Source organism: Oncorhynchus clarkii, chromosome 6 (assembly GCF_045791955.1).
Source record: "Oncorhynchus clarkii lewisi isolate Uvic-CL-2024 chromosome 6, UVic_Ocla_1.0, whole genome shotgun sequence".
Lineage (NCBI taxonomy): Eukaryota > Metazoa > Chordata > Actinopteri > Salmoniformes > Salmonidae > Oncorhynchus > Oncorhynchus clarkii.
Genome location: NC_092152.1, coordinates 77,930,357 through 77,952,941, shown reverse-complemented (window position 1 = coordinate 77,952,941; position 22,585 = coordinate 77,930,357). Strand labels below are relative to the sequence as shown.

Here is a 22,585-nt window from a genome sequence, read left to right as displayed (position 1 = left end):
GTGGTGGACTAGAGGAGGTGAGGTGATGATTGTGGGCTGGGATGATGGTGGACTAGAGGAGGTGGGGCGGTGGTGGACTAGAGGAGGTGGGGTGGTGGTGGACAAGAGGAGGAGGGATGATGGTGGACTAGAGGAGGTGGGGTGGTGGTGGACTAGAGGAGGTGGGGTGATGGTGGACTAGAGGAGGTGGGGTGATGGTGGACTAGAGGAGGTGGGTGGTGGTGGACTAGAGGAGATGGGGTGGTGGTGGACTAGAGGAGGTGGGGTGGTGGTGGACTAGAGGAGGTGGGGGAATAGGGGAGGTGGTGGACTAGGGGAGGTGGAGTGGTGGTGGACTAGAGGAGGTGGGGTGCTGGTGGTCTTGGGGAGGTGGGGTGGTGGTGGACTAGAGGAGGTGGTCTAGAGGAGGAGGGATGGTGGTGGACTAGAGGAAATGGGGTGGTGGTGGACTAGAGGAGGTGGGGTGGTGGTGGACTAGAGGAGGTGGGATGATGGAGGACTAGAGGAGGTAGGGTGGTGGTGGACTAGAGGAGGTGGGGTGATGGTGGACTAGAGGAGGTGGGGTGGTGGTGGACTAGAGGAGGTGGGGGAATAGGGGAGGTGGTGGACTAGGGGAGGTGGAGTGGTTGTGGACTAGAGGAGGTGGGGTGATGATTGTGGACTGGGGTGGTGGTGGACTAGGGGAGCTGGGGTGGTGGTGGACTAGAGGAGGTGGGGTGGTGGTGGACTAGAGGAGGTGGACTAGAGGAGGTGGACTAGAGGAGGTGGGGTGTTGGTGGACTAGAGGAGATGGGGTTGTCGTGGACTAGAGGAGGTGAGGTGATGATTGTGGGCTGGGGTGGTGGTGGACTAGGGGAGCTTTGGTGGTGGTGGACTAGGGGAGCTGGGGTGGTGGTGGACTAGAGGAGGTGGGGTGTTGGTGGACTAGAGGAGATGGGGTGGTCGTGGACTAGAGGAGGTGAGGTGATGATTGTGGGCTGGGGTGGTGGTGGACTAGGGGAGCTGGGGTGGTGGTGGACTAGGGGAGCTGGGGTGGTGGTGGACTAGAGGAGGTGGGGTGGTGGTGGACTAGAGGAGGTGGGGTGGTGGTGGACTAGAGGAGGTGGGGTGATGATTGTGGGCTGGGGTGGTGGTGGACTAGAGGAGGTGAGGTGATGATTGTGGGCTGGGATGATGGTGGACTAGAGGAGGTGGGGCGGTGGTGGACTAGAGGAGGTGGGGTGGTGGTGGACAAGAGGAGGAGGGATGATGGTGGACTAGAGGAGGTGGGGTGGTGGTGGACTAGAGGAGGTGGGGTGATGGTGGACTAGAGGAGGTGGGGTGGTGGTGGACTAGAGGAGGTGGGGTGGTGGTGGACTAGAGGAGATGGGGTGGTGGTGGACTAGAGGAGGTGGGGTGGTGGTGGACTAGAGGAGGTGGGGGAATAGGGGAGGTGGTGGACTAGGGGAGGTGGAGTGGTGGTGGACTAGAGGAGGTGGGGTGCTGGTGGTCTTGGGGAGGTGGGGTGGTGGTGGACTAGAGGAGGTGGTCTAGAGGAGGAGGGATGGTGGTGGACTAGAGGAGATGGGGTGGTGGTGGACTAGAGGAGGTGGGGTGGTGGTGGACTAGAGGAGGTGGGATGATGGTGGACTAGAGGAGGTGGGGTGGTGGTGGACTAGAGGAGGTGGGGGAATAGGGGAGGTGGTGGACTAGGGGAGGTGGAGTGGTTGTGGACTAGAGGAGGTGGGGTGATGATTGTGGACTGGGGTGGTGGTGGACTAGGGGAGCTGGGGTGGTGGTGGACTAGAGGAGGTGGGGTGGTGGTGGACTAGAGGAGGTGGACTAGAGGAGGTGGACTAGAGGAGGTGGGGTGTTGGTGGACTAGAGGAGATGGGGTGGTCGTGGACTAGAGGAGGTGAGGTGATGATTGTGGGCTGGGGTGGTGGTGGACTAGGGGAGCTTTGGTGGTGGTGGACTAGGGGAGCTGGGGTGGTGGTGGACTAGAGGAGGTGGGGTGGTGGTGGACTAGAGGAGGTGGGGTGGTGGTGGACTAGAGGAGGTGGACTAGAGGAGGTGGGGTGATGATTGTGGGCTGGGGTGGTGGTGGACTAGAGGAGATGAGGTGATGATTGTGGGCTGGGGTGGTGGTGGACTAGGGGAGCTGGGGTGGTGGTGGACTAGAGGAGGTGGACTAGAGGAGGTGGGGTGATGATTGTGGGCTGGGGCGGTGGTGGACTAGGGGAGCTGGGTGGTGGTGGACTAGAGGAGGTGGGGTGGTGGTGGACTAGGGGAGGTGGACTAGAGGAGGTGGGGTGATGATTGTGGGCTGGGGTGGTGGTGGACTAGAGGATGAGGGATGATGGTGGACTAGAGGAGGTGGGGTGATGCAGTCTCATGCTATGTGTGTGTCAGCTTGTTGTGCTTAGTATTCTGAATCTATGTGTGTTTAGAACAGGGGTTGGAACCAGTTCAGGGAACAGAACCGACAACTGGAAAATATACATATTTCAAGGAACAGAATCAGAACAAAAGTGATCTATACTGTTCCGGAACAGAACCATTATTTTAAAAGCATGGAACCGGTTAATAACGTTATTTTATTTTCCATGCATTGTTTGTCAGTCGCACAAAAAAACGTAACAAAGTGCATATTCAAAGCCTCACACTCTGTCACTAAGAAAAGTGTTCCAGTATCCGCCTGACAGAAAAGTGTTCCAGTGTCCGCCTGTCAGAAAAGTGTTCCAGTGTCCGCCTGTCAGAAAAGTGTTCCAGTGTCCGCCTGTCAGAAAAGTGTTCCAGTGTCCGCCTGACAGAAAAGTGTTCCAGTGTCCGCCTGACAGAAAAGTGTTCCAGTGTCCGCCTGACAGAAAAGTGTTCCAGTGTCCGCCTGACAGAAAAGTGTTCCAGTGTCCGCCTGACAGAAAAGTGTTCCAGTGTGCGCCTGACAGAAAAGTGTTCCAGTGTGCGCCTGACAGAAAAGTGTTTCAGTGTGCGCGTGTGTAGGCTACCTGCCCCTTCCCCTCTGAAGCATAGTCTAGTAGCCTACTGACGTTACAAGTCTGATTCAGAAATTAGGGAGAGAGATTTACAATCAGAGAAGAATGGATTACCCTTTTCAATGCTAATTAAGGATACTATAGTTATCACATTTCACATTGGATTTACTAAGTACAAAAAGGTAAAAGGTGTTTTTATTTGAATTCTGGTGCCGCTCTGGACATACCAGCTAGCTGGCCCAGCGTTAAGACACCTTTCTGAAGTTCAAAGACATTCAAAGTTCCTTCATAAAAGCCGCTCTTCCGAAGGTATAATTCTGTGGGCCTAATTCAGATGATGCATGTCATAACAACAAGACGCCCACCGTTTCAAGCCAACCCTCCTCCACCCTCTCTCGCTCTCTCCCCACACGGAAAATGTCAGTCTCATCCAACGCCCTACATTCGTCTGTCCAATGCATGTAAACAGCTTGCCCGCTCCATAGCAAGCTGCTATATCCTCACTGATTGGTGAAGTAACTAAATGTCGAGCTAAATGTTTTAAAAAAAGTCAATTTCAGAGGTTTATAAAGGAACAGAAAGGAATTATATTAATCTTTGCTTTTTTTTGGCTTCGAACCGGTTCAGAACTTTTTTTGGGGTTCGAACCGGTTCAGAACTTTTTTTTGCTGGTCGGGAAAAAAAATGTATGGTTCTAGTCAGAACAAAACAATTGGAAAATAATTTTGGTTCCAACCCCTGGTAGAGAACAAGCAAAATGATCAAAATCTGAAATGACAAGGATTCTTAACGCAACGTAACACACAGGGTGGTAGCAACATGATGGAACTAACAAAACACAACACAGGGAAACACACGGTTGGTAAAGATGCAGGTTTGGTTCCATGCAGAAGACATTTCATAGGAGCTGATTAGTAATTAAGAGTCTGTGCATCATTCATGCCTAACCTTCAACCCATACGGAGGCTAACCTAGTTTAGCTTCAACATGCTAGTTAGATTACCAATGCTATGTAGGCTAACCTAGTTTAGCTTAATTACCATGCTAGTTCGATGACCAATATTACGCAGGCTAACCTAGCTTAGCGTCATCATCATACCAATTAGCAGGCGGCTTACGCCGCCTTCACCACTTACAGTACAGTACAGGTTAGGCATCGCCCGGCGTGCAAAACAAGCAGACCCATTGCTACTGAAGCAAATCTAGTTTTATCACCTACATAATATATCATTAATATAGATTCAATATCAGCCAGCCATCATCAACTATATTATCCTATCCAATAAAAAGCCTCCGCTCAGTCTTGCTCAATCCCCATTGGTCAGCATGACCACGCATGCTCCGCCTCACGATGCAAAGGACACATCTGATTGGTTACCTGAGCCGATTTAGGAGCTCATTGGCTTCTAGTGGTTTACGCAAGAACCTGGGAGATCTGCGCACAACAGAGAGAGGAGTTCACACACACAGTTCTCAAACACATACAGATCTCACACACACTGAGTGTACTCATGGAGTACATCAGACATACTGGTGGGGAGCTTGTACTGTAATGAGTCCTCTGTGGAACTCTGGGGGGAGGAAGGGAAAGGTAAAGAGGGAAGGGGGTGACAGACAGAAGGAGATAGAGGGGAGAGAAAGGTAAAGAGAGAAGGGAGTGACAGACAGAAGGAGATAGGGGGGAGAGAAAGCAAAAGAGAAAGCGAAAGAGAGAAAGGGAGAGAGAAAGCGAGAAGGAGAGGGAAAGCGAAGAGAAGGGGAGAGAGAGAAAGCGAGAGAGATTGAGGAGATACAGAGAGAAGGAGATAGAGGGATGGGGAGGGAAAGTGAAAAAGAGAGAGAGAAAGAGAGTTGTACCTGTTGGTCTCTTTGAGTCCTAGATAAGCCTGAGTGATTGCACCAGAGTCCTTCATCTTATGGACATCCTCTGCATAGTGCACTGGCTCTGTCATCGTCTCCTGGAGAGAGGGATGACATGGAGGGGGATGAGAGAGAAAGAGGAAAATAACCACATTCACATGTAGAGAAGACACAACAGAGCATCAGGCAGAGAACAGAGAGAAGACACAACAGAGCATCAGGCAGAGAAGAGAGAGAAGACACAACAGAGCATCAGGCAGAGAACAGAGAGAAGACACAACAGAGCATCAGGCAGAGAACAGAGAGAAGACACAACAGAGCATCAGGCAGAGAACAGAGAGAAGACACAACAGAGCATCAGGCAGAGAACAGAGAGAAGACACAACAGAGCATCAGGCAGAGAACAGAGAGAAGACACAACAGAGCATCAGGCAGAGAACAGAGAGAAGACACAACAGAGCATCAGGCAGAGAACAGAGAGAAGACACAACAGAGCATCAGGCAGAGAACAGAGAGAAGACACAACAGAGCATCAGGCAGAGAACAGAGAGAAGACACAACAGAGCATCAGGCAGAGAACAGAGAGAAGACACAACAGAGCATCAGGCAGAGAACAGAGAGAAGACACAACAGAGCATCAGGCAGAAAACAGAGAGAAGACACTATTATTCCACGTGAATCTTGACCCATCCAGTATTGTGAATCTAAAGACCATACATATGGTGGTGTTACATGCAAATAAATCAGTGGCACGTGTGTATGTGTTTAAGCTAGTCATTCCCAGAACATGCAGTCAGCAGAGTTCTAGTACCTTCTCATCCTTTAGGAAGGCATGGCAGGAGAGAGAAGAGAGAGAGGGAGAGAAGGAGAGAAGAGACTGGAGTGTTAGAAGCATTGATAGTGCAGTGGACAGACATGAAAAGGTTTCACGTGTGTGTGTATATATGTGTATATATCTATATCTGTGAGACTGTGTGCATATATGCGTGTCTGCATGGGTCAGTGTGCATGTGTGTGTGTGTGTGTGTGTGTGTGTGTCCCTCCATGTCTCCTACCTTGTGCTGCATGGCCTCCTTCTGTGAGACCAGTTGAGATCGTAGAATCAACACCTCCTCTTTCCGCACCTCCAGCTCCTCGCACGAGGAGTTCAGTTGGTCCATGAGAACTTTGTAGGGTGGACTTCCTGGTGCCCCCGCCCCAGCGCCTGCATTACCCAGCAGGCTCTGCCTCATGGCGGTCAGGTCATGCTTCAACTTCTTGTTCTCGGAATCCAGCTCCTGGCGCTGTGGATTAAAGATGGATGCCGCCGACGGCAGTCAGAGTTAATACACACCCATAGAGACGGTAATGTCAATGCTAAAATGGGTTATATCCATCTAGAGATCTCTAACCATCTATGTATACAACACACTCACCCAGACAAATCCAGTCCCAAATCAACCCCTAGCCCCGTGATGAGCAACTGGCGGCCCCCGGGGCCCTTGAGTCACGAGCTGTTGCCCACCTAAGTCCTATCCCCTACCCACTACCGTAGATATGAGTAGATTGGATATCTATACAATACCTTGAGAGACTCGTACTCCAGTTCTGCTCCACGTGATTTCTTATGCTCCTCATCATCCTGACAGACGGAGAGGTCCGACAGTAAAATAAGACAGACTGTGGTTGTAATACAGTAATATAGCATAGTATTGTAGTAATATTGTGTAGTACTGTGGCTGTACCCTGACTCTAGCCCGCTGGAACTGCTCCTCCTTGTTTTCTAGCTCGTTGCGGAGAGAGGATTTCTCCTGCTCCAGCTCGGTTACGCGCTTCTGCAGCTTCAGAGTCAGAGACGTGTCCATGCCCCGGGTCACATCCTGTCACAACAGGAAGTGAGGTCAGAGACAGAAATGACACTGACAGGCGGAGCTTTGGGGCATCGTCATGGGCATTAAAGACATTAGCTGTCAATACTGTGGAAGGACCACCAGAGGGCAGGCTGGGCTCATGGATAGTAGCCCAACAAGGCATGGGAGACAAGGTAACCAGAGGCAATTAAGCACAGCTGACGGTACTAATGACATACTCTCCTTCCCCTATAAGAGAGAGAATGGAACCAGCAGAGAGGGGGAAACTATCTCTGGAAGATGGCCACCGAGAGAGAGGAGCTATCCAGGAAGAACCACTAAGACGGTGACAATCCCGTGACTTTTTGTTGTAGTTTAAAGATACTCCTATTATGTTCTTGTTTCATCTGGAGAAGAAGATGTATGTTTTTTTCCTTGGAAGATTTTCATTGATTATGTTGGAGTGTTTGTGTTGACCCAATGCCCTCAATAGAGAACTGTGTTCAATCAAGAAAACTTACTCCTGACTCGTTTATTCCACCTTCCCGCTTTAGAGTGACGCCCAATTACTTGGTCCGCTCACAATACTAAAACATTACAGAAAGTGTTTTACTGAATGACGACCAATTCTGCAGGGTTGTAGTTGTAATAACTGTTCAAATAACTACAGAACAGGTTGAAGCAACATTAACACGTTTTTTGTAACATTTTCTAATGGTGAGAGGAAGTTTCTGTCTAAGTCCCGTCCCACTCACTTCTCCATGTCGGGAACTTTCTTCTGATTCGGCGAACTCTGAGTTGTAGGTGCACTCTGATCCGTTGCTGCTGTGGGTGGAGTCTGTTCTCCTGTGGCCGGGCTTGGGCACGCTCTGGAGAAAGGAGGGGCAAGGGGACTTTAGTGTGTGTTTGTGGTGTGGTGTGGTGCAGTGTGTTTGTTTGGTGTGTGTGCGTTTAGTATGGTGGGGCAGTGTGGCGTGTGTGTAAGTGTGTGTGGTCTGGTTCGGTCCAGTGTTTGTGAGTGTGTGTGTGGTCTGGTTCGGTCCAGTGTTTGTGAGTGTGTGTGGTCTGGTTCGGCCCAGTGTTTGTGAGTGTGTGTGGTCTGGTTCGGTCCAGTGTTTGTGAGTGTGTGTGGTCTGGTTCGGTCCAGTGTTTGTGAGTGTGTGTGGTCTGGTTCGGACCAGTGTTTGTGAGTGTGTGTGGTCTGGTTCGGTCCAGTGTTTGTGAGTGTGTGTGGTCTGGTTCGGTCCAGTGTTTGTGAGTGTGTGTGGTCTGGTTCGGTCCAGTGTTTGTGAGTGTGAGTGGTCTGGTTCGGTCCAGTGTTTGTGAGTGTGAAATTGTTGACATGCTATGCGTTAGCCTCCTACCACAGAGAGAGTGATTTCTTCCTTGAGGTCGTCGTAGCGTTCCTCCAGTCTCAGGTGTTCTGTTAGGAGGTTCTGGTAGCGAGACCTCTCCTCGTTCAGATCGCTCTCCAACTGCTGAGTCTCCTCCGCTAATGCACGAGTCATTTTCTCTGAAAGGGGGAGGAGGTGGAGGAGATGGGGAGGAGAGAGCACAGAGAGAAGAAGGGAAATGGGGAGGTGGAGGAGATGGGGAGGAGAGAGCACAGAGAGAGGAAGGGAAAGGGGAGGTGGAGGAGGTGGGGAGGAGAGAGCACAGAGAGAAGAAGGGAAAGGGGGAGGAGGTGGGGAGGAGAGAGCACAGAGAGAAAAAGGGAAAGGGGGAGGAGGTGGGGAGGAGAGAGCACAGAGAGAAGAAGGGAAAGGGGGAGGAGGTGGGGAGGAGAGAGCACAGAGAGAAGAAGGGAAAGGGGGAGGAGGTGGGGAGGAGAGAGCACAGAGAGAAGAAGGGAAAGGGGGAGGTAGAGGAGATGGGGAGGAGAGAGAAGAAGGGAAAGGGGGAGGTAGAGGAGATGGGGAGGAGAGAGCACAGAGAGAAGAAGGGAAAGGGGGAGGAGGTGGGGAGGAGAGAGCAGAGAGAAGAAGGGAAAGGGGGAGGAGATAGCACAGAGAGAAGAAGGGAAAGGGGGAGGTGGAGGAGATGAGGAGGAGAGAGCAGAGAGAAGAAGGGAAAGGGGGAGGAGGAGGAGATGGGGAGGAGATAGCACAGAGAGAAGAAGGGAAAGGGGGAGGAGATAGCACAGAGAGAAGAAGGGAAAGGGGGAGGAGATAGCACAGAGAGAAGAAGGGAAAGGGGGAGGAGAGAGCACAGAGAGAAGAAGGGAAAGGGGGAGGGGGAGGAGGTGGGGAGGAGAGAGCACAGAGAGAAGAAGGGAAAGGGGGAGGAGAGAGCACAGAGAGAAGAAAGGAAAGGGGGAGGAGGTGGGGAGGAGGTGGGGAGGAGAGAGCACAGAGAGAAGAAGGGGGAGAAGGTGGGGAGGAGAGAGCACAGAGAGAAGAAGGGAAAGGGGGAGGAGGTGGGGAGGAGAGAGCACAGAGAGAAGAAGGGAAAGGGGGAGGAGGTGGGGAGGAGGTGGGGAGGAGAGAGCGCAGAGAGAAGAAGGGAAAGGGGGAGGAGGTGGGGAGGAGAGAGCACAGAGAGAAGAAGGGAAAGGGGGAGGTGGAGGAGATGGGGAGGAGAGAGCACAGAGAGAAGAAGGGAAAGGGGGAGGTGGAGGAGATGGGGAGGAGAGAGCACAGAGAGAAGAAGGGAAAGGGGGAGGTGGAGGAGATGGGGAGGAGAGAGCACAGAGAGAAGAAGGGAAAGGGGGAGGTAGAGGAGATGGGGAGGAGAGAGCACAGAGAGAAGAAGGGAAAGGGGAGGACATAGCACAGAGAGAAGAAGGGAAAGGGGGAGGGGGAGGAGGTGGGGAGGAGAGAGCACAGAGAGAAGAAGGGAAAGGGGGAGGAGGTGGGGAGGAGAGAGCACAGAGAGAAGAAGGGAAAGGGGGAGGAGGTGGGGAGGAGAGAGCACAGAGAGAAGAAGGGAAAGTGGGAGGAGATAGCACAGAGAGAAGAAGGGAAAGGAGAGAGAGAGGAGAAAGAAGTTCAGCACGTGTGGGGAGCGTATCATCAATTCTCTGTATGGAACTTCAACAATGAGTGTGATTGGTCTAAAACTATTTACACGGAATGTGATTGGTCTAAATATAGTAACAGTGAACATGATTGGTCTAAAGCTAGTGAATGGTTGGTACCTGTCATCTGCTGGCTCTGTTCCTTGATCATTCGGTTCAGGTCGTCTTTCTCGGTCTTCAGCAGACCATTCTGCTGCTTCAGCTCTGCTACCATCTTCACACACAGGAGAAAATACTTCAATCAAGTCTACCACAGCCTATTGGTCCAGTAATCCATCAATCATGTGATTTGAGAACACTAGCAGATCTGGGTCAAATAGTTTCAAATACTTAAAGGTGCACTTGATTTGCTGGACCAGTGTGCAGAGTTGGGGGCGTTTCAGAACATTTCCATTGGTCCCAGTGTACAGGGTGAAACAAATCAAGTGCATCTTCAGTATTTGACAGATGTTCTGTATCTGACTCAGGTCTGGACTGCAAGGACATTGGGGTTTAGTTGATATCACTGGGCTTCTGGAGGACTGCTCTACTGTACTGCACAGCTAGCACTAGTCTACCTGCTATTAACTACACAACCACATGAGTCTACCTGTCTGACCTACACACCCACAGTACACTAGCCTTCCTGTCTCACCTACACACCCACACTAAACTAGCCTACCTGTCTCACCTACGGTACATTAGCCTACCTGTCTCACCTACACACCCATACCACAGTCGTGGCCAAAAGTTTTGAGAATGACACAAATATTAATTTTCACAAAGTCTGCTGCCTCAGTTTGTATGATGCAATTTGCATATTCTCCAGAATGTTATGAATAGTGATCAGATGAATTGCAAAGTCCCTCTTTGCCATGCAAATGAACTGAATCCCCCAAAAAACATTTCCACTAGATTTCAGCCCTGCCACAAAAGGACCAGCTGACATCATGTCAGTGATTCTCTCGTTAACACAGGTGTGAGTGTTGACGAGGACAAGGCTGGAGATCACTCTGTCATGCTGATTGAGTTCGAATAACAGACTGGAAGCTTCAAAAGGAGGGTGGTGCTTGTAATCATTGTTCTTCCTCTGTCAACCATGGTTACTTGCAAGGAAACACGCGCCGTCATCATTGCTTTGCACAAAAAGGGCTTCACAGGCAAGGATATTGCTGCCAGTAAGATTGCACCTAAATCAACCATTTATCTCATTGTCTCATCAAGAACTTTGAGAGCGGTTCAATTGTTGTGCAGAAGGCTTCAGGGCGCCCAAGAAAGTCCAGCAAGCGACAGGACCATCTCCTAAAGTTGATTCAGCTGCGGGATCGGGGCACCACCAGTGCAGAGCTTGCTCAGGAATGTCAGCAGGCAGGTGTGAGTGCATCTGCACGCACAGTGAGGCAAAGACTTTTAGAGGATGGCCTGGTGTCAAGAAGGGCAGCAAAGAAGCCACTTCTCTCCAGGAAAAACATCAGGGGCAGACTGATATTCTGCAAAAGGTACAGGGATTGAACTGCTGAGGACTGGGGTAAAGTCATTTTCCCTTTCCGATTGTTTGAGGCCTGTCTCACCTACACACCCACTACAATAGCCTACCTGTCTCACCTACACCACACTAGCCTACCTGGTTCATCTACAGAACCCACACTAGCCTACCTGTCTCACCTACACTAGTCTACCTGTCTCACCTACACACCCATACTACACTAGCCTACCTGTCTCACCTACACACGCACACTACACTAGTCTACCTGTCTCACCTACACACCCACACTACACTAGCCTACACTACACTAGCCTACCTGTCTCACCTACACTAGCCTACCTGTCTCACCTACACTACACTAGCCTACCTGTCTCACCTACACTACACTAGTCTACCTGTCTCACCTACACACCCACACTACACTAGCCTACCTGTCTCACCTACACTACACTAGTCTACCGGTCTCACCTGCACCAAGGCAATGGCCTCCAAGCCCGCCATGTGCCCAGTCTGCAGTAGATTCCCCTGGGTCCTAAACCATTGAACCACGACACACATTACACATTCTTATACAAACTTGTCACACTTCTATAGGGCCACTATGGGAACGATGTATGAAAGGGAGCCATTTATCTGAAATATATCTGAGAAGTGATTGGAGGAGACAAGATGAAGAGATGACTAGAGTGAACCCTTTTCTATCCCACCACCCTCCTCATCCCTCACCTTTTCCATCTCATCCCTGTACTTGGTAGCCCAGTCCTCAATGGTCTTCTTCTCTTTCTGGGTGGTGGTCAGCTCCCTCCTCAGCCTCTCCAGCTGCTCCAGAAGGGAAGTGACACGGTTGGCGTTGTTCTTGGCTTCCTCTTCTATCCCCTTCAGCTTAGACACCTCTACCTTCAGCTTCTCACTCTCCACCGCGTGGGACGTCTCCAGACAGTTCAGCCGCTCGCTAGTCACACGGTTGTCTTTAGCCTGGGAGAGAGAGAGATCATGTTAATGTAATGTGTGAAGATGCATGTTCTATTCGAGCAGCCACTCTTGGAGGAGAGAGTTTGTTATCCAGCAGCACAAAGATCCAAAATGGCCGCCTGGTTTGTACAGAGCCCCACCTGTTCGTCTAACTTCCTCTGCAGCTGCATGATCTTATTCTCCATGCCAACGTTAAGTTTCTTGAAATGTTCAACGGAGCGGGCCTCGATTTTCAGCTTCTTCAGCTCTTTCTTGGCCTTCATCCTCCTGATGCAGCACTGCAGATAGACGATGGCTCGCAGGGAGCGCTTGTACCGCTGTCTGGCCAGCCAGCCACGCACGTGTTTCTGGATGAACACAGCTTTGTGGTTACGCAGCAACTGTGGAGAGAGAGGGAGAAAGAAAGAGTTAGTTCCTGTGAATGTAATGTGAGAATTCTGGTGTTCCTGAGCTCTTATTGGTCTCATGGGCTTCATCTTGCTGTTAATCCACAACAACAGGAGATCTCTCTAGTGTCTACTCTTCTACCTAATATAACAGACAAGTGATGACAGAGACACAGAGAGAGAGAGAGAGAGACACAGAGAGAGAGAGAGAGAGAGAGAGAGAGACACAGAGAGAGAGAGAGAGAGAGAGAGAGAGAGAGAGAGAGAGAGAGAGAGAGAGAGAGAGAGAGAGAGAGAGAGAGAGAGAGAGAGAGAGAGAGAGAGAGAGAGAGAGAGAGAGAGAGAGAGAGAGAGAGAGAGAGAGAGAGGCAAACAGATGCACAGACAAACAGATATCCTGGCAGGGTCATGTTAAAGAGGTCAGCTGTGTGTGTCAGTCAGTGGGACAGTCCCTAACTACTGCCATGTCACCTGACCCTAACATGGCCCCAGTGACCAAAGAGACACCAGCCTAGTTCTCTCCCTAACTCCCAGTAACCAGAGACACCAGCCTAGTTCTCTCCCTAACACCCAGTAACCAGAGACACCAGCCTAGTTCTCTCTCGAACTCCCAGTAACCAGAGAGACACCAGCATAGTTCTCTCCCTAACTCCCAGTAACCAGAGACACCAGCCTAGTTATCTCCTTAACTCCCAGTAACCAGAGAGACACCAACCTAGTTCTCTCCCTAACACCCAGTAACCAGAGACACCAGCCTAGTTCTCTCCCTAACTCCCAGTAACCAGAGAGACACCAGCCTAGTTCTCTCCCTAACTCTCAGTAACCAGAGAGACACCAGCCTAGTTCTCTCCCTAACTCCCAGTAACCAGAGAGACACCAGCCTAGTTCTCTCCCTAACTCCCAGTAACCAGAGACACCAGTCTAGTTCTCTCCCTAACTCCAAGTAACCAGAGACACCAGTCTAGTTCTCTACCTAACTCCCAGTAACCAGAGAGACACCAGCCTAGTTCTCTCCCTAACTCCCAGTAACCAGAGACACCAGTCTAGTTCTCTCCCTAACTCCAAGCAACCAGAGACACCAGTCTAGTTCTCTCCCTAACTCCCAGTAACCAGAGACACCAGCCTAGTTCTCTACCTAACTCCCAGTAACCAGAGAGACACCAGCCTAGTTTTCTCCCTAATTCACTGGGAGTGGTCCAGGTATGAGGGTGACCCAAGTCCATCCAACGTTGAACTGGGGTTATTTATAAACCACACTGCTGACAGACATGCAGGGCAGCTGTGCTATTAGCTGGCAGTGCTAGGTGTGTGTGTTGGTTCTTCTATCCTAATCTCCACAAATGTCCCCCCACAAAGAGAGTAAAACAAGAAACATGTAGTGTGTGTGTATATACTGTATGCATCTCTCACCCCTTGGTATTTCTGTCGGGCCATGTACGCTCTGAGGATAGTCTGCATGACCAGAGCAGCAGCCTGCTTCTGTAGGTACACTTTCCTCTGGACACACATCCTCTGGAACTTCTGGATAGTGATGGCTGCCAGGGTCTGACGCATGTACTTAACCAGACTGGGGGAGGGAGAGAGGCAGGGGGAGGGAGAGAGGCAGTGGAGAGAGGCAGTGGAGAGAGAGAGGCAGGGGGGAGAGAGAGGGGAGGGAGAGAGGCAGGGGGAGGGAGAGAGGCAGGGGAGAGAGAGAGGGGAGGCAGGGGAGAGAGTGAGAGGGGGACAGAGGAGGCAGGAGAGATAGAGGGGAGGGAGAGAGGCAGGGGAGAGCGAGAGAAGTGGGTCAGAGGAGGCAGGAGAGATAGAGAGGGGAGGGAGAGAGGCAGGGGAGAGAGTGAGAGAGGGGGACAGAGGAGGCAGGAGAGATAGAGAGAGGAGGGAGAGAGGCAGGGGAGAGCGAGAGGGGAGGCAGGAGAGAGTGAGAGAAGTGGGACAGAGGAGGCAGGAGAGATAGAGAGGGGAGGGAGAGAGGCAGGGGAGAGAGTGAGAGAGGGGGACAGAGGAGGCAGGAGAGATAGAGAGAGGAAGGAGAGAGGCAGGGGAGAGCGAGAGGGGAGGCAGGAGAGAGTGAGAGAAGTGGGACAGAGGAGGCAGGAGAGATAGAGAGGGGAGGGAGAGAGGCAGGGGAGAGAGTGAGAGAGGGGGACAGAGGAGGCAGGAGAGAGAGAGGGGAGGGAGAGAGGCAGGGGGAGAGAGAAAGGGGAGGCAGGGGAGAGAGTGAGAGGGGGACAGAGGAGGCAGGAGAGATAGAGAGGGGAGGGAGAAAGGCAGGGGAGAGAGAGAGGGGAGGCAGGAGAGAGTGAGAGAGGGGGACAGAGGAGGCAGGAGAGAGAGAGAGGGGAGGCAGGAGAGAGGCAGGGGAGAGAGAGGGGGAGGCAGGAGAGAGTGAGAGAAGTGGGACAGAGGAGGCAGGAGAGATAGAGAGGGGAGGGAGAGAGGCAGGGGAGAGAGTGAGAGAGGGGGACAGAGGAGGCAGGAGAGAGAGAGGGGAGGGAGAGAGGCAGGGGAGAGAGGGAGGGGAGGCAGGAGAGAGTGAGAGAGGGGGACAGAGGAGGCAGGAGAGAGAGAGAGGGGAGGCAGGAGAGAGGCAGGGGAGAGAGAGGGGGAGGCAGGAGAGAGTGAGAGAGGGGGACAGAGGAGGCAGGAGAGATAGAGAGGGGAGGCAGGAGAGCGAGAGAGAAGTGGAACAGAGGAGACAGAGGAGGTAGGGGAGAGAGAGAGAGAGTGTAGTCAGGGTAATTGGTGAAAAATGCTGTTGAATTACTATAATTTACCCACCAATAACCTCCAACTGATCCGATTAACAAATCAATCAAATCACAAATAGATATTTCTAAACAATTCTGACAATTCTGATTGGCTCCTTTTCAGGAAGCCATACAGTCTAAACTACTTTTATCTGCATGGTGATTGTCCAGAGGGTGCTGAGTGACAGGTGTATGCTCCACTGACCAGCGGGCCTGGTGTCCGCGGGTGTATCTCTGGATGGTGATGGCAGCATGCTTCTTTCGGAGGTACTTCTTGCGTACCAGCCAGCAGCGGATGGTCTTCTGGATACGGACGCACGCCTTCCTCAGCTTATCAGCCCTCAGCTTCTCCAGGTAGGCAACCTGACCAGCCCTGAAGAAGATCTTAGTCTTACCAAACTGGTACTTGTCCTGGTCCTGGAGAGAGACAGAGAGAAACATCATGTTGTAGGGGATCAGTTTGAGCAAGGTGAGGTCCAGAACTGCTCATTTTGACCACATAAATCAGGGATGGGCAACTCCAGTCGGGGTCCTGATTGGTGTCACACTTTTTCCCCAGCTACCAAACCTGTCTCATCATGCAATTAGTTGAATCAGTTGGGTGTGCTAGGGATGGGGAGAATGTCTCTCACCCCTCCGGCCCCTCCGCCCCCTCCGGCCCCCGAGGACTGGAGTTGACCATCTCTGACATAAATAGTTGGGACGGAAAGTGATGTGTGATTGCAATGTAGTTGATCTCAAACAGGCCTGACCTCTAACCCCTGACCACTCATACCTGCACCAGTTTCTCCAGGACGTTCCTACAGGTCAGCCTCCTGTCCGACAGGACGTCCTTCTGCTTCATCAGAACCCGGTAACGACTGAAGAACTCCTGGTAGGTCCATCTGGATGGGAAGCCTGCGGCTGAGATGCGGATGGTCTCCAGAACACCACAGGCTCTGAGCTGCTGCACCGCTCGCTTAGGGTCAAACCTAAAAGACAACATTAACCTAACGTTAGGGTCAGACCCAAGCACAACATTCAGCTCAACCTAAAGACAACGTACACCTAACATTAGGGTCAAACTTAAAAGACAACATTCCACTAATGTTAGAGTCAAACCTAAAGACAACATTCACATAGTTAATCCAACCATACCAGCCAAACCTGGAGAGAACCATTCAGCCTCATGACATCACAATTCCATTCACCTAACATCATCTTGCCAAGTCAGATGGTACTATGGCAACTTAACCATAGAGAAGCATGCAGATACTTACGTGAAGGGGAACTTGAGGTCGTTGGGCTTGATGCAGCGAACATAGTGAGGAGTGGTTGCATTCAGAGTCTCCATCAACATAGCCAGAGAGTTCCGGAACTACAGGAGGAGAGAGGGAGAAGAGAGGACAGAGACAGAGGAGAGAGAAGAGAGGAGAGAGGGAGAAGAGAGAGGGAGGAGAGAGGACAGAGACAGAGGAGAGAGGACAGAGACAGAGGAGAGAGGACAGAGACAGAGGAGAGAGGACAGAGACAGAGGAGAGAGGACAGAGACAGAGGAGAGAGGACAGAGACAGAGGAGAGAGGGAGAAGAGAGGACAGAGACAGAGGAGAGAGGACAGAGACAGAGGAGAGAGGACAGAGCCAGAGGAGAGAGGGAGAAGAGAGGACAGAGAGAGGAGAGAGGACAGAGACAGAGGAGAGAGGGAGAAGAGAGGACAGAGACAGAGGAGAGAGGACAGAGACAGAGGAGAGAGGGAGAAGAGAGGACAGAGACAGAGGAGAGAGGACAGAGACAGAGGAGAGTGGGAGAAGAGAGGACAGAGACAGAGGAGAAAGAGTAAAGAGAGGAGATTATTCAAGTCCTTCACTTTTACATCTCAGCTGTTCTGACTCTGGTTGGCAAGTCCCAACCCTGTTCTGAGTGTCCGTATGTGTGTGTGTGTCTATGATCAGTCTACCTGGCAGCCAACAGTCTTCTTGTGCTCCTTGCTGCTTGCTCCAGATCTGACCTCTTTTGGTTTGACGCTGAGTCGTGTTCGACCTCCTGGAGCGGTCCCTGTTGGACTGGTCACTTTCTCCTCATCCTGAAATAGCTCCACTAGCAGGTCCAACTACACACACACATTATTGCAAATAAAACACTGTTCTTAATTGACACACATATATATACAGTGGGGCAAAAAAGTATTTAGTCAGCCACCAATTGTGCAAGTTCTCCCACTTAAAAAGATGAGAGAGGCCTATAATTTATCATCATAGGTACACTTCAACTATGACAGACAAAATGAGAAGAAAAAAAAATCCAGAAAATCACATTGTAGGATTTTTTATGAATTTATTTGCAAATTATGGTGGAAAATAAGTATTTGGTTAATAACAAAATTTATCTCAATACTTTGTTATATACCCTTTGTTGGCAATGACAGAGGTCAAACGTTTTCTCTAAGTCTTCACAAGGTTTTCACACACTGTTGCTGATATTTTGGCCCATTCCTCCATGCAGATCTCCTCTAGAGCAGTGATGTTTTGGGGCTGTTGCTGGGCAACATGTACTTTCAACTCCCTCCAAAGATGTTCTATGGGGTTGAGATCTGGAGACTGGCTAGGCCACTCCAGGACCTTGAAATGCTTCTTACGAAGCCACTCTTTCGTTGCCTGGGCGGTGTGTTTGGGATCATTGTCATGCTGAAAGACCCAGCCACGTTTCATATTCAATGCCCTTGCTGATGGAAGGAGGTTTTCACTCAAAATCTCACGATACATGGCCCCATTCATTCTTTCCTTTACACGGATCAGTTGTCCTGGTCCATTTGCAGAAAAACAGCCCCAAGGCATGATGTTTCCACCCCCATGCTTCACAGTAGGTATGGTGGTCTTTGGATGCAACTCAGCATTCTTTGTCCTCCAAACACGACGAGTTGAGTTTTTACCAAAAAGTTATATTTTGGTTTCATCTGACCATATGACATTCTCCCAATCTTCTTCTGGATCATCCAAATGCTCTCTAGCAAACTTCAGACGGGCCTGGACATGTACTGGCTTAAGCAGAGGGACACGTCTGGCACTGCAAGATTTGAGTCCCTGGCGGCGTAGTGTGTTACTGATGTTAGGCTTTGTTACTTTGCTCCCAGCTCTCTACAGGTCATTCACTAGGTCCCCCCAGGTGGTTCTGGGATTTATGCTCACCGTTCTTGTGATCATTTTGACCCCACGGGGTGAGATCTTGCGTGGAGCCCCAGATCGAGGGAGATTATCAGTGGTCTTGTATGTCTTCCATTTCCTAATAATTGCTCCCACAGTTGATTTCTTCAAACCAAGCTGCTTACCTATTGCAGATTCAGTCTTCCCAGCCTGGTGCAGGTCTACAATTTTGTTTCTGGTGTCCTTTGACAGCTCTTTGGTCTTGGCCATAGTGGAGTTTGGAGTGTGACTGTTTGAGGTTGTGGACAGGTGTCTTTTATACTGATAACAAGTTCAAACAGGTGCCATTAATACAGGTAACGAGTGGAGGACAGAGGAGCCTCTTAAAGAAGAAATTACAGGTCTGTGAGAGCCAGAAATCTTGCTTGTTTGTAGGTGACCAAATACTTATTTTCCACCATAATTTGCAAATAAATTCATAAAAAATCCTACAATGTGATTTTCTGGATTTTTTTTTCTCATTTTGTCTGTCATAGTTGAAGTTGATACCTATGATGAAAATTACAGGCCTCTCTCATCTTTTTAAGTGGGAGAACTTGCACAATTGGTGGCTGCCTAAATACTTTTTTGCCCCACTGTACATGACTTGTATAAATAAAAAGGTAACAGCAGCCAACAGACAGTTACGTCACAAACTTGCTAAGCTAATAGTTTGCATTGTTAACATGGGTATCTGGCTTATTCATACCATCCTGTCTATCTAAAGTGACAACAAAGAACATTGTACATGGTACGGTTCAAGGAGAAAGCGATTGGTTATTGTGTTCTCTGTATTGTGGTTGGTTAAGATGGGCCACGGCGCAGCCTCCAGTTCTGCAGCGTCCGTTCAGCCTCACCCCCCCCCCCCCACCCTGGGTCATCTCCAGTTCTGCAGCGTCCGTTCAGCCTCACCCCCCCCCCCCCCACCCTGGGTCATCTCCAGTTCTGCAGCGTCCGTTCAGCCCCACCCCCCCCCACCCTCACCACCTCCCCACATACTTCAGTGCCATTTGAACTATTGTGAGACCACGGTGAGGAAGAATGAATGGTGTGGGTTAGAAGGTTGAGACAGAAAGAAATGAGGAGGGCAGCATGTTTACCTTTAGCTGTTAAACGGTTGTTGTCATGATGGGACAGACACATGGGAAACACATGGAAAACAAACACAACGACAAAATAAACATTCAACAAAAATGAAAGAAACCTAGGAATTGAAAATAATGACACACATCTAAAACATATTAAAAGTATAATTGATATAAAAGTAGAAATCCAAATCAAATGGCCATCAGAACAGGCAGGGTAGGTGTCATGGTGTCTGCTGACCAAGGCTGTTTGTAATGATAACACGGGATCAGACACGGCACAATGTCTGACGGCTCAGACAGCAGAACACATGACTGAGCCGTCTCTTTGCTGATGGTAGGCACAGAAAGAATGTGTGTTTATTATCGACACAAACACACACAGAACCATGATGATGGGTTGAAATGCTAGATTTCTATAGCTTCATTCTCATTAAAGAGTCATTATCACTTCTACACCATTACTTGTTAGTCAAGCTGGTTTCCATGGCAACATACACACACGCACACAGTATTGCCATGGATGATTGTTCCAGTGTAGTTAAACCTGTGTGTGTTTAAGGTGTTAGGGGTTAAAGGAGTGTTTTAACCCTTACCCCTCTCTGCTGCTGCTGGCCTCTACAACAGAACAACGGGCAGAGTGAGTCTTTATACACACACACACACACACACACACACACACACACACACACACTGCAAGGCCTATTTGGTGGACAGAAAATGTCTCCAACTGTGTGCACATCATTACAACACATAGACAGCAGAGGGTGCTGTTTCTCCTGACCTTCACTGGGTTCCCTGTCAGAGGTCATTCAGTGAGACAACACAGACTGTCAAACATACGCACTAATGAGAAAGTCGTCAAATATATGTGTGTTACCCATTGAACGTGCAGTGTGTGTGTGTTACCCATTGAACGTGCAGTGTGTGTGTGTTACACATTGAATGTGCAGTGTGTGTGTGTGTGTTTGGCAGGGACACACACCTTGCTGGCCTTCAGGACATTGATCTGCTCTTCATTCACTGTGTCCTTGTTCTTCTCCAGAAAGCCATCACACTGGTACTGCACCTGGACACAACAGTTAGAAAATAAAGTCATTTTGCTGACACTTTAATCCAAAGTGATTTTCAGAAAATTTCAACTTTGACTCAGATTATCAATCAGAACTGTCAACTTTGACTCAGATTATCAATCAGAACTGTCAACTTTGACTCAGATTATCAATCAGAACTGTCAACTTTGACTCAGATTATCAATCAGAAAATGTCAATTTTGACTCAGATTATCAATCAGAAAATGTCAATTTTGACTCAGATTATCAATCAGAACTGTCAACTTTGATTAATAATTTGACTCAGATTATCAATCAGAACAGCATTCATTTTATTCATAGAGTGACCCGCTCACTTCCCGCTCTCTGTAACCCGACACTGAGACTAAAACAGAACTCAGCAGTACTGGGTCAGCCAAGACATCAACACACAGTGATCAGTACCTTGTCAGCGAAGTGCTGTATGATGAAGGCTTTGTTGGACATGCGAGGTTTCTCAAACAGAGAGCAGGTCTTCAGATGGGTGTTATACAGCTTCTGGGCCCACGAGTCATCTGAACCTTTAGGCATCTGGACACACAGAACACTGGTTCACACTAGTTACTCTGGATGTGTGTGTGTCTGTGTTATGGGTGTCTGTGTACGCCCCTGCATTACGTATTTGTGTATGTATGCATGTATGTGTGCCTCTGCATTATGTGTGTGTGTGTGTGTGTGCCTACCTTGCACTCTTCATCCAGCAGGTCGAGTACCCCCATCTTGGCCTCTATGAGGTTGATACATGGCTGGTTATCATAGAAGTCTATCAGAGTCCAGGGAATCTGCTCCTTCAAATACTCTTCCTGCTCCAGCTTGAACACATGCTGTAGATAGGAGAGGAAAGGAGGGGAGGAGAGAAGAGAGGGGAGTGGAAAGGAGGGGAGAAGAGAGGGGAAAGGAAAGGGAAGAGGGCAGAGGAGAGGGCAGAGAAAATGAGAGGGGAAGGGAGAGGGGAGAGGAAAGGGGAGGGGAGAGGATGGGAGAAGGGGGAGGGAGAGGGGAGAGGAAAGGGGAGGGGAGGGGAGAGGAAAGGAGAAGGGGGAGGGGAGAGGAAAATAAAGGGGAGAGGAAAAGGGAGGGGAGAGGAAAGGGCAGAGGAAAGGAGAGGGCAGAGGAAATGAGAGGGGAAGGGAGAGGATGGGAGAAGGGGGAGGGAGAAGAAAGGAGAAGGGGGAGGGGAGAGGAAAGGGTAGAGGAAAAGGGAGGGGAGAGGAAAGGGCAGAGGAAAGGAGAGGGCAGAGGAAAGGAGGGCAGAGGAAAGGAAAGAGGAAAAGGGAGGGGAGAGGAAAGGGGAGAGGAGAGGAAAGGGCAGAGGAAAGGAAAGGGGAGAGGAAAAGGGAGGGGAGAGGAAAGGGCAGAGGAAAGGAGAGGGCAGAGGAAAGGAGGGCAGAGGAAAGGAAAGAGGAGAGGAAAGGAAAGAGGAGAGGAAAAGGGAGGGGAGGGGAAAGGGGAGAGGAAAGGAAAGGGCAGAGGAAAGGAAAGGGGAGAGGAAAAGGGAGGGGAGAGGAGAGGAGAGGAAAGGGCAGAGGAAAGGAGAGGGGAGAGGGCAGGAAAGGGGAGAGGAAAAGGGAGGGGAGAGGGCAGAGGAAAGGAGAGGGCAGAGGAAAGGAGAGGGCAGAGGAAAGGAGAGAGCAGAGGAATGGAGAGAGCAGAGGAAAGGAGAGGGCAGAGGAAAGGAGAGGGCAGAGGAAAGGAGAGGGCAAAGGAAAGGAGAGGGCAGAGGAAAGGAGAGGGCAGAGGAAAGGAGAGGGCAGAGGAAAGGAGAGGGCAGAGGAAAGGAGAGGGCAGAGGAAAGGAAAGAGGAGAGGAAAAGGGAGGAGAGAGGAAAGGGGAGAGGAGGGGAGAGGAAAGGAGAGGGCAGAGGAAAGGAGAGGGCAGAGGAAAGGAGAGGGCAGAGGAAAGGAGAGAGGAAAAGGGAGGGGAGGGGAGAGGAGAGGAAAGGGCAGAGGAAAGGAGAGGGCAGAGGAAAGGAGAGGACAGAGGAAAGGAGAGGGCAG

The 22,585-nt window shown here is 50.3% G+C and overlaps 1 protein-coding gene across 1 annotated transcript in view; it reads right to left on the bottom strand.

Annotated features, from left to right (window-relative positions):
- Window positions 1-22,585, bottom strand: part of LOC139411637 (unconventional myosin-Va-like) — a 90,188-nt gene that overhangs the window by 43,458 nt on the left and 24,145 nt on the right. Inside the window, exons 12-29 of the mRNA XM_071158233.1 lie at window positions 21,272-21,412; window positions 20,994-21,119; window positions 20,483-20,566; window positions 17,191-17,343; window positions 16,513-16,610; window positions 16,029-16,224; window positions 15,459-15,670; window positions 13,914-14,070; window positions 12,258-12,497; window positions 11,872-12,120; window positions 9,801-9,894; window positions 8,029-8,177; window positions 7,420-7,533; window positions 6,560-6,694; window positions 6,400-6,456; window positions 5,891-6,118; window positions 4,833-4,933; window positions 4,354-4,410 (exon numbers count right to left, since the gene is read on the bottom strand). Coding sequence (XP_071014334.1) covers window positions 4,354-4,410; window positions 4,833-4,933; window positions 5,891-6,118; window positions 6,400-6,456; window positions 6,560-6,694; window positions 7,420-7,533; window positions 8,029-8,177; window positions 9,801-9,894; window positions 11,872-12,120; window positions 12,258-12,497; window positions 13,914-14,070; window positions 15,459-15,670; window positions 16,029-16,224; window positions 16,513-16,610; window positions 17,191-17,343; window positions 20,483-20,566; window positions 20,994-21,119; window positions 21,272-21,412 — 2,591 coding nt within the window. The remainder of the gene's footprint in view (window positions 1-4,353; window positions 4,411-4,832; window positions 4,934-5,890; window positions 6,119-6,399; window positions 6,457-6,559; window positions 6,695-7,419; window positions 7,534-8,028; window positions 8,178-9,800; window positions 9,895-11,871; window positions 12,121-12,257; window positions 12,498-13,913; window positions 14,071-15,458; window positions 15,671-16,028; window positions 16,225-16,512; window positions 16,611-17,190; window positions 17,344-20,482; window positions 20,567-20,993; window positions 21,120-21,271; window positions 21,413-22,585) is intronic.